Source organism: Nematolebias whitei, chromosome 9 (genome assembly GCF_014905685.2).
Source record: "Nematolebias whitei isolate Nwh7 chromosome 9, NemWhi1, whole genome shotgun sequence".
NCBI lineage: Eukaryota > Metazoa > Chordata > Actinopteri > Cyprinodontiformes > Rivulidae > Nematolebias > Nematolebias whitei.
Window position 1 is genome coordinate 6,278,166 of NC_056506.1, and position 12,036 is coordinate 6,290,201.

At 40.3% G+C, this 12,036-nt stretch overlaps 1 protein-coding gene across 1 annotated transcript in view; it reads right to left on the reverse strand.

The window, feature by feature from the left end:
• dlgap1a (discs, large (Drosophila) homolog-associated protein 1a) overlaps positions 1 to 12,036 on the reverse strand; it is a 345,763-nt gene that overhangs the window by 249,679 nt on the left and 84,048 nt on the right. Inside the window, exon 4 of the mRNA XM_037681980.1 lies at positions 2,410 to 2,692. Within this exon, the coding sequence (XP_037537908.1) occupies positions 2,410 to 2,692 (283 nt within the window). The remainder of the gene's footprint in view (positions 1 to 2,409; positions 2,693 to 12,036) is intronic.

Sequence of the window (12,036 nt, forward strand, 5' to 3'; positions counted from 1 at the left end):
TGGTCGACCCCCCCCCCCACCCCACCCCCACACACACACTGTTTTAAGTTTCGTTTTTGACGTGCTGCATGTCTCTTCACGTTTGCAGTTTAATAATAATAACTAATAGTTTAGTTTTTCCTGTGACTTATTTGCAGTATGATAAATGGTAGGAGCATAATATATGCTCCCAATGTTTGTTGGTCTTTTTTTTGTAAATAATTACATTTTGTAAATAATTACCTTTTTTTTTGCGGTTTTATTTATTTATTTTTGTATCTTGAGATCTATGATGTCATCAAATACTCGAGTTCTACTCGGGTTTTATTATGTTAATATCGAGTTTAAAAATTATATACTCGTTCAACCTCTAGTGATATATCATCCGAACTGAACCAGATTTATTGTGTGTGATCAATGAGCACCTATAAACATATGGGAGTTGTTCTTTAACATTTGACTCAAGTGCGACCCCTAGATTATTCCAACAGTTATATCTCAGTGATACATTATACGATCGGAGCCAGATTTTTTGGGATTGATCAGTGAGCACGTCTAAACACATTGATAATGTGGTGGCGCCTAGATTATTTTATCAGTTTTATCTCAATGATATATCATCTGATCTGAACCAGATTTTGGGTGTGTCATTAGTGAGCACTTCTAGACAGATTAGTATTGTTTGCTAACTTTTGACTCAAATGCGCCCCCTACATTTTTCCAACAGTTATTTTTCAATGAAATATTATCCAATATGTAACAGATTTATTGTGCGTTATCAGTGAACACTTATAGACACATTAGTATTGTTCTTTAACATTTGACTCAAGTGCACCCCCTAGATTCTTCCAACAGTTATATGTTGAAAAGCCTAAAGGAAGTCCTTTTACATTCGTGACAAAACAGGAAGTGACAATAACTCCCGTCTGGAAGGTCGGATTTTAGCCAAACTTGTAAGACTTGAAGCCGGACTCATGCTGATATGAGCGGAAGGTGATTGCAAAGTTTCTGCATACATATATATATATATATATATATACAGTATATATATTTGTGCATATATAGATCTGCCATCTGCTCAAAACTGACTCATGTTCAGGCTTCTGTTTATTACACTGTATTATATTTCATGTACCACATGTGATGTGAATTACAGTAAAGTCATATTGAACTTTGAACCTTGAACAGGCTACAATATGTAAATGCACTCCGAGGTTTTTTGATGAAGGATTTGAGCCTTAGCAAACATTTTACCGAAATAATACAACTATCAGCCTAAAAGTTCCATCCATCCATCCATTATGTTTTACCTGCTTCTTCCATTTTGGGTCATGGGGGTCACTGGTGCTCATGTCCAGCAATCACTATGCAAGGGGCACAAGTCAATCACAGGGCCAGATATAGACAAACCACCATTCACTCTCTCACTCACACCTAGGAACAATTTAGAGTTATCAGTCAGCCGAATATGCATGTTTTTGGTCTGTGGGAGGAAACCGGATTAGCCGGAGAAAACCCACGCATGCACGGAGAGAACATGCAAACGCCACCCAGAAAGGCCCCCGGACCGGGATTTGAACCAGGGACCTGCTCGCTGAGAGGCAGCAGCTCTACCAGTTGCGCTACCATGCTGCCCAGCCTAAAAATGTGTTTGTGTAAAACATTTAGGTTATGGTTCCATGCAGAAATACATTCAGAGGGATCCAAAAAAGTTTATTCTGGTCCTCTGGACATTGAAAAAAACAAAAAACAAAACAAAGCAAAATAATGTAGAAACGTTTCGTCTCTCATCCGAAAGACTTCCTTAGTCTGAGGTGCTGTATTCAGCTCAGTCTCTTAAATAGCACCTTCTCAGAGTGGATCAACCAGTTTGCTGCTGAAAACCAAAACCAGCTGCTCACATGGTCAAGAAGGACCATCAGCCTAACAATGGATCATTAGCACACTGATGGCTGTTTACTATTTACAGGGGGTTGAGTGATACTAGCAATAACAGCATTGTAAGATGGGGACAGTTGAACCCGGAGGCCTCCACCCCTGTTTAATGATGGACAATTTCTTTTCACAAAGATGGCCTCCTTTACTCCTCTCTCAAACCATCGTTCCTCTCTGTCCAGGATGTGAACATCTTCATCCTTGAAAGAGTGACCGCTGGCCTGGAGATGAGTGTAAACTGCAGAGTCCTGTCCTGATGATGTTGATCTTCTGTGCTGGTCCATCCTTTTGGCCAGTGGCTGTTTAGTTTCCCCAATGTAAGACTGATCACAGCCCTCCTGACACTGAACAGCATACACAATATTACTGATGGCCCAGCACAGATGACACAGATTTTTTTTTGAATGTCCAGAGGACCAGATTTAATTTTTTAGATTTTTCTACCTGGATTATTGAGCATGCATCAGGATATTCAGAGGTATGTTTCTCCCTTACCTGTGCTGCTCTGTATGGTCCTGACAGTCGTTGCAGATGTGCGTGGTGGTGAGGATGGTAACAGCAGTAGTGGTCTCCCCCCTTCTCCTTCCTCCTCCCCAGCGCATCCCTGATCTATCGCCCTCACATAACTGTGACTTCTCATACGGAAGCATCCTGGCATAGGCAGTGTGTCCATGGTCTCCAAACTGTCCATTGCAGAGTCTATAGCTTGAGACTTCAACGCATTGTAGACTTGCTCGCATACCTGCTCAATTTGCCCGTTCACTTCCACCTCACTCAGCTGGAAAGAGGAGAATGCAACAGATTAGGATCAGGCAGAACAACACTTGACAGAAAGAATAGGGCATAAAAAAGTTAATTATAATAATAATGATGATAAATAAATTAAAGCATTCATTATTTTCTAATTAACAAACATTTAGTGTGATTTTGGATTTCCGGCCTTTACACTAAGCTTTGATCATCTCGTTGATCATTTTACAACTTCAATGCAAACTTCACCTGACAAAATTGCTCAGCCGAAAAAGAAACTAATTAGTCAGAGGACATTGGATCTTTGGTTCAATTCTGAGTTACGTACTTTAAAGCAGGCATCTAGAAACCAGGAGAGAGAATGGTGCTCCACTAACGTTGAATAATTTTATAAAACTTGGAAAGATAGTCTGCTAACATATAAGAAAGCTCTCTGTAAATCTAGAACTTTATATTAGTCATCTTTAATAGATGAGAATAAAAATAACCCCCAAGTTTCTGTTTAGTACTATTGCTAGACTAATTCAAAGTTCCATTTCTGTTGAACCATGTATCCCTACAACTATAAGTAGTGATGACTTCATGAGATTCTTTATAAATAAAATCATTTCAATTAGAGAGAAAATTCAAACCATCCTTCCTTCTACTATCTCTAGTCACCTGTCAAATGAGAACGTTAAAATTTTCACTAGAGTCTGATTTGTGTTTGGACAGTTTTTATCCTGTTGAGCTCTCTGAATTGTCAAAAATAAAAGCCTCATCCAAACCATCCACATGTCTGCTAGATTTCATCCCAACCAGACTGTTTAAAGAGGTATCTCCCTAATTAATGTTCACATTTTGGATCTACTTAATTTGTCTTTAATGAATGGTTACGTGGGCAGCACGGTTGCGCAACTAGTAGAGCTGCTGCCTCTCAGTGAGCAGGTCCTTGGTTCAAACCCCGGTCCAGGGGCCTTTCTGGGTGGAGTTTGCATGTTCTCTCCATGCATGCGTGGGTTTTCTCCGGGTGCTCCGGTTTCCTCCCACAGACCAAAAACATGCATGTTAGGCTGATTGGTAACTCTAAATTGTCCCTAGGTATGAGTGAGAGAGTGAATGGTTGTTTGTCTCGTTTGTCTCTATGTGGCCCTGTGATGGACTTGCGATTCGTCCAGGGTGTACCCTGCCCTTCGCACAGTGATTGTTGGACATGGGCACTGGTGACCCCCGTGACCCAAAATGGAATAAGTGGGTAAATATAATGGATGGATGGATGGATGAATGGTTACATAACACAGCGCTCTAAGATTGCTGTAATTAAACCTTTACTTAAGAAGTCTGACCTTGATTCAGAAAGTCTGGCCAACTATAGACCTATATCTAACCTAACTTTCATCTAAAAAAATTCTAGAGAAAATAGTTGCAGGTCAGTTGTGTGAACATCTACAAAGAAATAATCTGTTTGAAGAGTTTCAGTCAGGGTTTAGAGCTCATCATAGCACAGAAACAGCACTAGTAAAAGTACTAATGATATTCTCATGGCCTCAGACAATGGACTTGTGTCTATACTGGTCCTGTTAGACCTCAGTGCTGTATTTGATACAGATGATCACAATATTTTAGTACAGAGGATTGAATATGATATTGGGATTACAGAAACAGCTCTAAAATAATTTAATTCGTATCTATCTGATAGTTTCCAGTTTGTAAATGTAAATAATAAATCTTCGTCATACAACAAAGTTAGTCATGGTGTTCCTCAGGGCTCAGTGCTTGGACCAATGAGAAAAAGAAATGGACTTAATGTTCCCTCACACGGACGTGGGTTACCGGGCCCCACTCTGGAGCCAGGCCTGGAGGTGAGGTATACGGGTGAGCACCTGGTGGCCAGGCTTTTACCCATGGAGCTTGGCCGGGCACAGCCTGAAGAGGAGATGTGGGTCCCCCTTCCCATGGGCTCACCACCTGTGGGTAGGGCCAAAGGGGTCGGGTGTAATGTAGGATGGGTGGTGGCCGAGGGCGGGGACCCTGGCGGTCTGATCCTCGGCTACAGAAGCTGGCTACAGAAGCTGGCTACTGGGATGTGGAATGTCACCTCACTGGTGGGGAAGGAGCCTGAGCTGGTGTGTGAGGTTGAGAGGTTCCAGCTAGAAATAGTCGGACTCACCTCTACGCATGGCTCTGGCTCTGGAACCAGTTTCCTTGAGAGGCATTGGACACTCTTCCACTCTGGAGTTGCCCCTGATGAGAGGCGCCGAGCAGGAGTGGGCATACTTATTGCCTCCCATCTTGGTGCCTGTGTGTTGGGGTTCACCCTGGTGAATGAGAGGGTGGCCTCCCTCCGCCTACGTGTGGTGGGATGGGTTCTGACTGTCGTTTGTGCTTATGCACCAAACGGCAGTTCAGATTATCCACCCTTTTTGGAGTCCTTGAAACCACGGAGCTCAAATGTTTACAGAGAAGTTGCTAAACTTCATAATTAATGACCAACCACTATCAGTTGTAGAAAACAAAGGATTTCACAGTTTGATACTTGCAGCCAAGATATAGTTTACCCTCCAGGAGATATTTATCAGTACAACAGTAGACAATCATAAAAAACATATGATTTGAAAATTATATTAAAAACAAAAACAGCTACATTATAAAGTGATGTAAAATACTAAAAACAGGAAAATTCATGTTGGTTTATGCCAGGTGTTTGAAGCCATTTAGCATTTTATTTTATTTTATTCATTTATTCATTCATTTAAAAGAAACAAAATAAAAAAAATCATCAAAAAGAAAACAATGAATGAAAAGAGTGCAGAAAGAAGAAAAATAATTATTATATCTGCCCCTTATTTAAAAAAATATAAAATAACTTTAAACAATCACTTAAAATTAATCACTTTAATATCCACTTTAAAACTAGGAATAAAAAGAAACATGTTTTGTGTTAGCAGGATTTAATTCTAACTTTAAAACATCCAACATTAATAAAACTTACCTCAAGTTGCCTTTTTGGACATGCATGCATGCATATATTTGTACAAATTGTACCTGAGAGGAGATTATTACAACCTCATATAAAATCAATGATGATCATGATATCGGAACTGGATCGGTTTTCGGACGATATTTAGATTTAGGTATCGGGATCGGATCAGAAGTAAAAAAAAAAAGTGGATCAGTTCATCCCTAACAAAAACACACAAATGATGTTTGTTTGAGATGAGATGAACTGTTTTTCTGTTTGAGCTGAGATGAACTGTTTCTGAGGTGGTGTTCTTTTTCTGAGGTGGTGTTCCCCTACATTTTCCCCCACTTTCGATTTTCAAGCCCAATGTTTGTGAGAAAAAAACTTGTCGTCCACACCTCAGGAATGTTCCAAGAACATTATAGCAGATTCCCAAAAGTCAAAGTCTATAATTCCATGGAAGGAAACAAAGTTATCCCATATGAAGTCAGAAGGAATAATTCCAGGTAGGGAAAGAATCAATGTTCTAGGTTATTCCCAGTGTATTCAAAAGGGTTAATTCCAAGCGTTCAAAGGGTTAATTCCACAACGTGAAACAGGAAAGGCAAAAGGTATTCCATTTGAGTTCAAAGCAATAATTCCACAGAAAGGGGAAGGAAACTCAAGGGTATTCCATGTAAAGGCCAAGGGGTCCTTTGGAAGGCATGGTGATGTCACTCTCTGGAATGATGGGTTGGATCGTCAGGAGATGCAGTGATGTCATCTGGATGATGGACTGGATCAGTTGGATGATGCAGTGATGTCATCTGGATGAAGGATGGGACCCTCTGGATGATGCAATAGGATGGCGCTCATCTGGACCACAGGGTGTTGGCATAGGATGGTACACATCTGGTGATTCCTGGTGACCATCTAAGTGTCTAAGCGCTTTGTTCATGTAATGGAATCATAAAGATAAATCTGTATGCATGCAAATCTAATGTCAACTTAATTGACAAAATAAATTGTTCAAAGTGTTCTTGAGTGAGAATAAGATAATCTAATGCCTCTACTTTTGTGTACAGGTACGGAGACAAAATGTGTGGCTAATGATTAAATGTTGAAGAAAAATAAAGCATGCACTAAGAAATTTGGTGTAAAAATAAGTAAACAGAAATTCAGGAATCTTAGTTCATTTTGTTTAACAATTTTGTTTACTAAAATGGATCACTCACGTGGTGAGTGTTGATTGAATTTTAAAACAAACTTTAACACGATGATCAGCTGAGTCTAAGCATTTTTTCATTCATTCAACCTTTATTTAAACAGAAAAATCACATTGAGCCTCAAAGACTCATTTACAAGTGAGACCTGTTTGGACATACAAAAACAGTGGTTAACTGGACACATGTAGGAGTTGGAGGCAAAAAAATTCCTGTCAGACTTTTTTTTCTGCCTGAGAAAAAATAAAACTTTAAAATAAAAAATAAAAAACACCTCGAACACATTTACGTAGACATTCTGCTGACGAGGGAGATGAGAGCGGTCAGCAATGTTCATATATGCTCTCGAGGACACTGTAAGAGTTCTGATAAGGATGTAATAGTCGACCAATGTCCCTCGGTGAGATCCATAAACATTCTCGAGGGACAGTTGTTTTGGGGACAGGCAGAACTTAATGACATCTACCTTGAGTCTGTGTTGGTCGACTCAGTTCCAAAATGTCCAAATTACATGGCCACAACAATGGAACGTGACTGAGTAAAATCCCCAAGATCCGATCCATTCAGCCCAAAGCATTTTAGTCCGGGTACTCGAGACACGAACCAAGCCATCATAAAGGCAAGCAGGGTGATAGGGTCCAAATTTGCTGCCAACAACTTCCTTGATTGTAGATAAAACCAGCAACTAGCCGAATCCAAAAAGCGGGAACCAGTTATCAAAAATCCAATTAAATATGCGTCCTTAAAATCCACAGATGGCAGTAGAGATAGACACATCATCAAGTCTTCCAGTCTATGAGATATCCAGCTGTGTGCGTGCCAACAGGGCAAATCAGCTCGCCTAAAGCCTGTCTTCTCTTCGAAGAAATGTTGTAAATTGAGTTGAGGGATCAGCTGATCAAAACAAGTCCATAGTTATGGTTCGGAAGATATGCAAGAGAGTCTCACAAGCAGTTTCACAGACAGACAGAGCAGCAAGGCAAAGCGGAGAGGGAGGGGAGAAGCATCCGATCTCGGCGAGAGCAAGTGGTGAATGAATAAATAAGAAGGGTCACGACGACGACACCTGGAAGTAGCTTTCCTCTACTTGTGGGTTGTTATCTTTTGACCGTTAATTGTTTTGCTTTTTAGCTTGATCTAGTGGTAAAACAATGTTGAATTTTGTTTTAAAGTGTATTGTTTTAACGGTTAAGGTGTTTTACCTTACCTATTTATTTTAAAAGTAAATTTTATTTTAAAGATTTGTAATCTTAAGTTTTGAAAGTTTTCTATTTTAAGAAGAGTAAGGTTTATTTGAATTTTGTAGTTTAATTAGCCTAATTGTGGTATTAGTTAAAGTTTTTAGTTTGAAAACTCTTCTTTATTAGTTCTTTTTGTTTGAGCCTTGTGTGTCGATCTAGTTTGAGTGCACAACTGGAGACAGTTGGTTTAAGTGTATTAGATGTATTCTTGTCCACTCTGGAAAGGTGTTGTGTGTGGTGTTGTGTGTTAAAGGTGAATGTATTTCTCAGTTGTTTATTCCGATCTTTCATGTACTGGTGGTTGGTGTTTTCACCAGGTTTGTAGTATGTGTATAAAAGAAGAGTCGTTTGTCGTCCATTCATCATCTTAGATGAAGAAATGCCATTAGATTGATGTGGAGCTCTTGCAGGTTGGAGCTGGCAACAGATCATGCAGTCTCTGATGTAGCTGTTTACATCTTTGCACATTCCTGGCCAGTAAGAAACCTGTCTTAATGCTATGAGTGTTGCTTTGGTGCTATTGAGTTTTGAAGATGAGGTTTCATGGGCATGTGCCAGCATCACCCCCCTGTGGTCATGAGGCACCACGAGCGAAGGTGAAGTTGTTGGCTCAGGAGCAAATACTAACATGCCCTTGAACATTTTCAGGACAGGTTTTACCTTAAGGAATGTGCGAAGATCAGGGATTGAGTCAAGTTCCTCTGAGGAGGGAGTGACATGGTCCGGATCAGTTAGATAATGAATCATCCTTTTTATGGCTGGATCCAGAGATTTAAGCTTAATGATGTCTTTATCAGAAAAAGCAGGTCCAACTGAGATTGTGTTAGCAGTTGGTTGTGAAAGATCAGGTGAGCAGGCTGTAGCACATGGATGTGCGAGCGTTTGCACCTTTTGGGTGGGTTTGGGATAAAATCAGGTGGCCAGGAGGGGTCGAAAGACTGTGTGTTACTACTAATGGTACTGTTATTAGTTAACGAGTCTGTGAGATTGTTAAATTGTTTGTTTTGTCCTGACACCTGTGAGTGGCCTCTGGCCTTTTTAAGATTAAATGGACTCTGAGTCAGGGCACCGTAGAGATCCCAGTTAGTGTTGGATTTTTCAGTCTGGAGAGACACTGTAGTGTCAATCATATGAGCTCTTTGCAGCTCTAGTGGTTGTACAGGTGTAACTGACACTACCTCGGTGGGAGGTGTGTTCTCAGTCACCTGATGTTTGTATTTGGGTGGAGATGTGGTTGACCTTCCAGAAGTATCCAGTGCCAAGCACTGTGAGTATAGTTCTGGTCCAACAAAGATGGACAGGGGTTGGCGCACCCGGGCCCAAACTTTGAGATTCTTAAAATCGATCAGAGGCTGAAATCGTGTCAACAAATCTTGTCCCACCAATAGTGGAATTGTTTCTAAATCAGACACATAAACTGGATGGCTAAGTGTCATGTTACCAATCTTAAACTGTATCTGGGTCACAAAGGATACAGTTGTGTCGTTAGAAGCATAAGGTGTGATACCAAGGAGGCAAGGCTGAAGAACTAAGTTCTTGTTGGTGTGTTTCGCTGCTGACTACAGTTTCTTGAACAGGGAGGTGGACATCAGGGTGACATCTGCTGCGGTGTCAAGAAGTGCTTCATGAGTGAGGACTTGTTCTAGCGTTAGTGAAAAGTAAAACTTTCCTGTGGGCCCCCGTTCCATAAGGTTACACAAAAATTGGTGAAATGGAGGTTCCTCTGGGAAAAAAGAGTAGTTGTTCTGAAAATAGAGATCCTCAGGGTTCATTTGAACTTCTGAGATTGCATTCAGGGTGTGTGAATAGTCAGTCTGCTGATCTGAAAGAAGAACAATGTCAGAAATAGAGTTACAATCTGCAGTTGCAGGTTGAAGTTCTAAATCTGCAGCTTGTTGGTCCAACGGTTGGTTGGCCAGAGAGGTCACTGACCAACGGTCAGCACCGTTGGTGTCATTGTCTTGGTGCGTTTCATGAAGAAAACATTTAATTATTTCAAGTTCTTTAGGAGTCAAGTTGGTAGACTTACCTTTTTTAGTCTTTGGTGATCCTTTGTACTTTTCAGAATGTTTCTGACATATTAAAGGTGGTTTTCTTTCAGGTCGGAAGTGACGATCCTGAAAGGTGTGGCTCTGATTAGGATGTTTATTTTCTAAACATAACGTCCCAGTGGCTTTTAAACCCCAAAATACATTACGGCAAAGACTGGTTCATCCCAAAGATCCAGTCCCCCGGCACAAACAGAGCAATGTTGTGTATGCTGTTCAGTGTCAGGAGGGCTGTGATCAGTCTTACATAGGGGAAACTAAACAGCCACTGGCCAAAAGGATGGACCAGCACAGAAGATCAACATCATCAGGCCAGGACTCTGCGGTCTACACTCATCTCCAGGCCAGCGGTCACTCTTTCAGGGATGAAGATTTTCACATCCTGGACAGAGAGGAACGATGGTTTGAGAGAGGAGTAAAGGAGGCCATCTTTGTGAAAAGAAATCGTCCATCGTTAAACAGGGGTGGAGGCCTCCGGGTTCAACTGTCCCCCTCTTACAATGCTGTTATTGCTAGTATCACTCAGCCCTCTGTGAGTAGTAAACAGCCATCAGTGTGCTAATGATCCATTGTTAGGCTGATGGTCCTTCTTGAGCATGTGAGCAGCTGGTTTTGGTTGTCAGCAGCAAACTGGTTGATCCACTCTGAGAAGGTGCTATTTAAGAGACTGAGCTGAAAACAGCACCTCAGACTGAGGAAGTCTCTCGGATCAGAGACGAAACGTTTCTACATTTTTTTGTTGATTTGCTTTGTTTTTTTTTTTCTGAATGTCCAGAAGACCAGATTTAACTTTTTTAGATTTAAAAAATGTGTTTACTTGTGAGGGGTTAACTTTAAGTGTTTGTTAAGTTACCCTTTATTGATAAAAAGTTGTTTAAATAAAGCATTTAATTAAATATTAGAAGGAGCTTGGTTGCTTCACTTTTAAAATTAAAGCTAAATTGATAAACAACATTTTAATATCAACAGATATTACATTAGTTTAATCAGCTCTTAAAATTTAAAACATTTCCAATGTATGATAAAATTATTTAGAATTATTAATTTAAACTGAGATTTGAATTAAGTTTCTTTGAACAATATTTTTTTTCTTTATGTTATAAGTCCAAGATTTCAGCTTAGTTGAACTTATAAACTGAAATCATTGTCAAATTTAAGAAGAAATTTTGGTTAATTTGTTTAAAATGTGTTATCCACAAATGCTTACTTAATTTGGCCTGTTTAAAGTGTAATACTTTCTTTGACCACTAAGGAATCGCTGTTTGGATAAGATGCGTGTATCTTTAAAGGAAGAGGCGGAGCTTTGACCTTTCTCTTTCCCGGGTCAAGCTCTGTTCAAAATGGTGGACGTTCGGTTTAGGAACTATTAACATTTGTCAGCAAAGCACTTAATAAAATCAATAAACAAATTCTCTACTTCTTTTTGCGGAAAAAACAGAACTTAACACGCGATCAGCTTTCTAGCATGATGATCTTTCTTACAGATTTAGACGAACAAAGTGTAGCAGTAAAGAAATGTACCCGGCTAGGGAAATGTCACTTCCTGTTAGATAAGTGGGCGAAGTATAAAAGGAGGTAGCAATGCCTTTTCTGGAACTTGGTTTCCTCTTCCTGCTCCCAGTACTTGACTCTCAACTTGTGTGGGGTTTGGTTGTGGCTGAGCAGCAGATCGTGTTATGCGTGCTGTTCTGGCTTTCGTGGGATGAAGGCCAAGCTTGCTGCTTTCCTCCTCCTCCTGTGTATGTGCATGTCTGCATGTGTATGTGTCAGCAGGTGAGTAGTTGAGTCCCAACTCATTGCCAGCTTCAAATTTACTACTGTTGGTGATTAGTTGACTGAATTTTATAGGTCCTTGGCTGAATTTGGGATCGCTGTTGCTTTGTCCGAACGGAAGATCACTGCTGCTTTGTCTCCACGGAAGATCACTGCTGCTTTGTCTC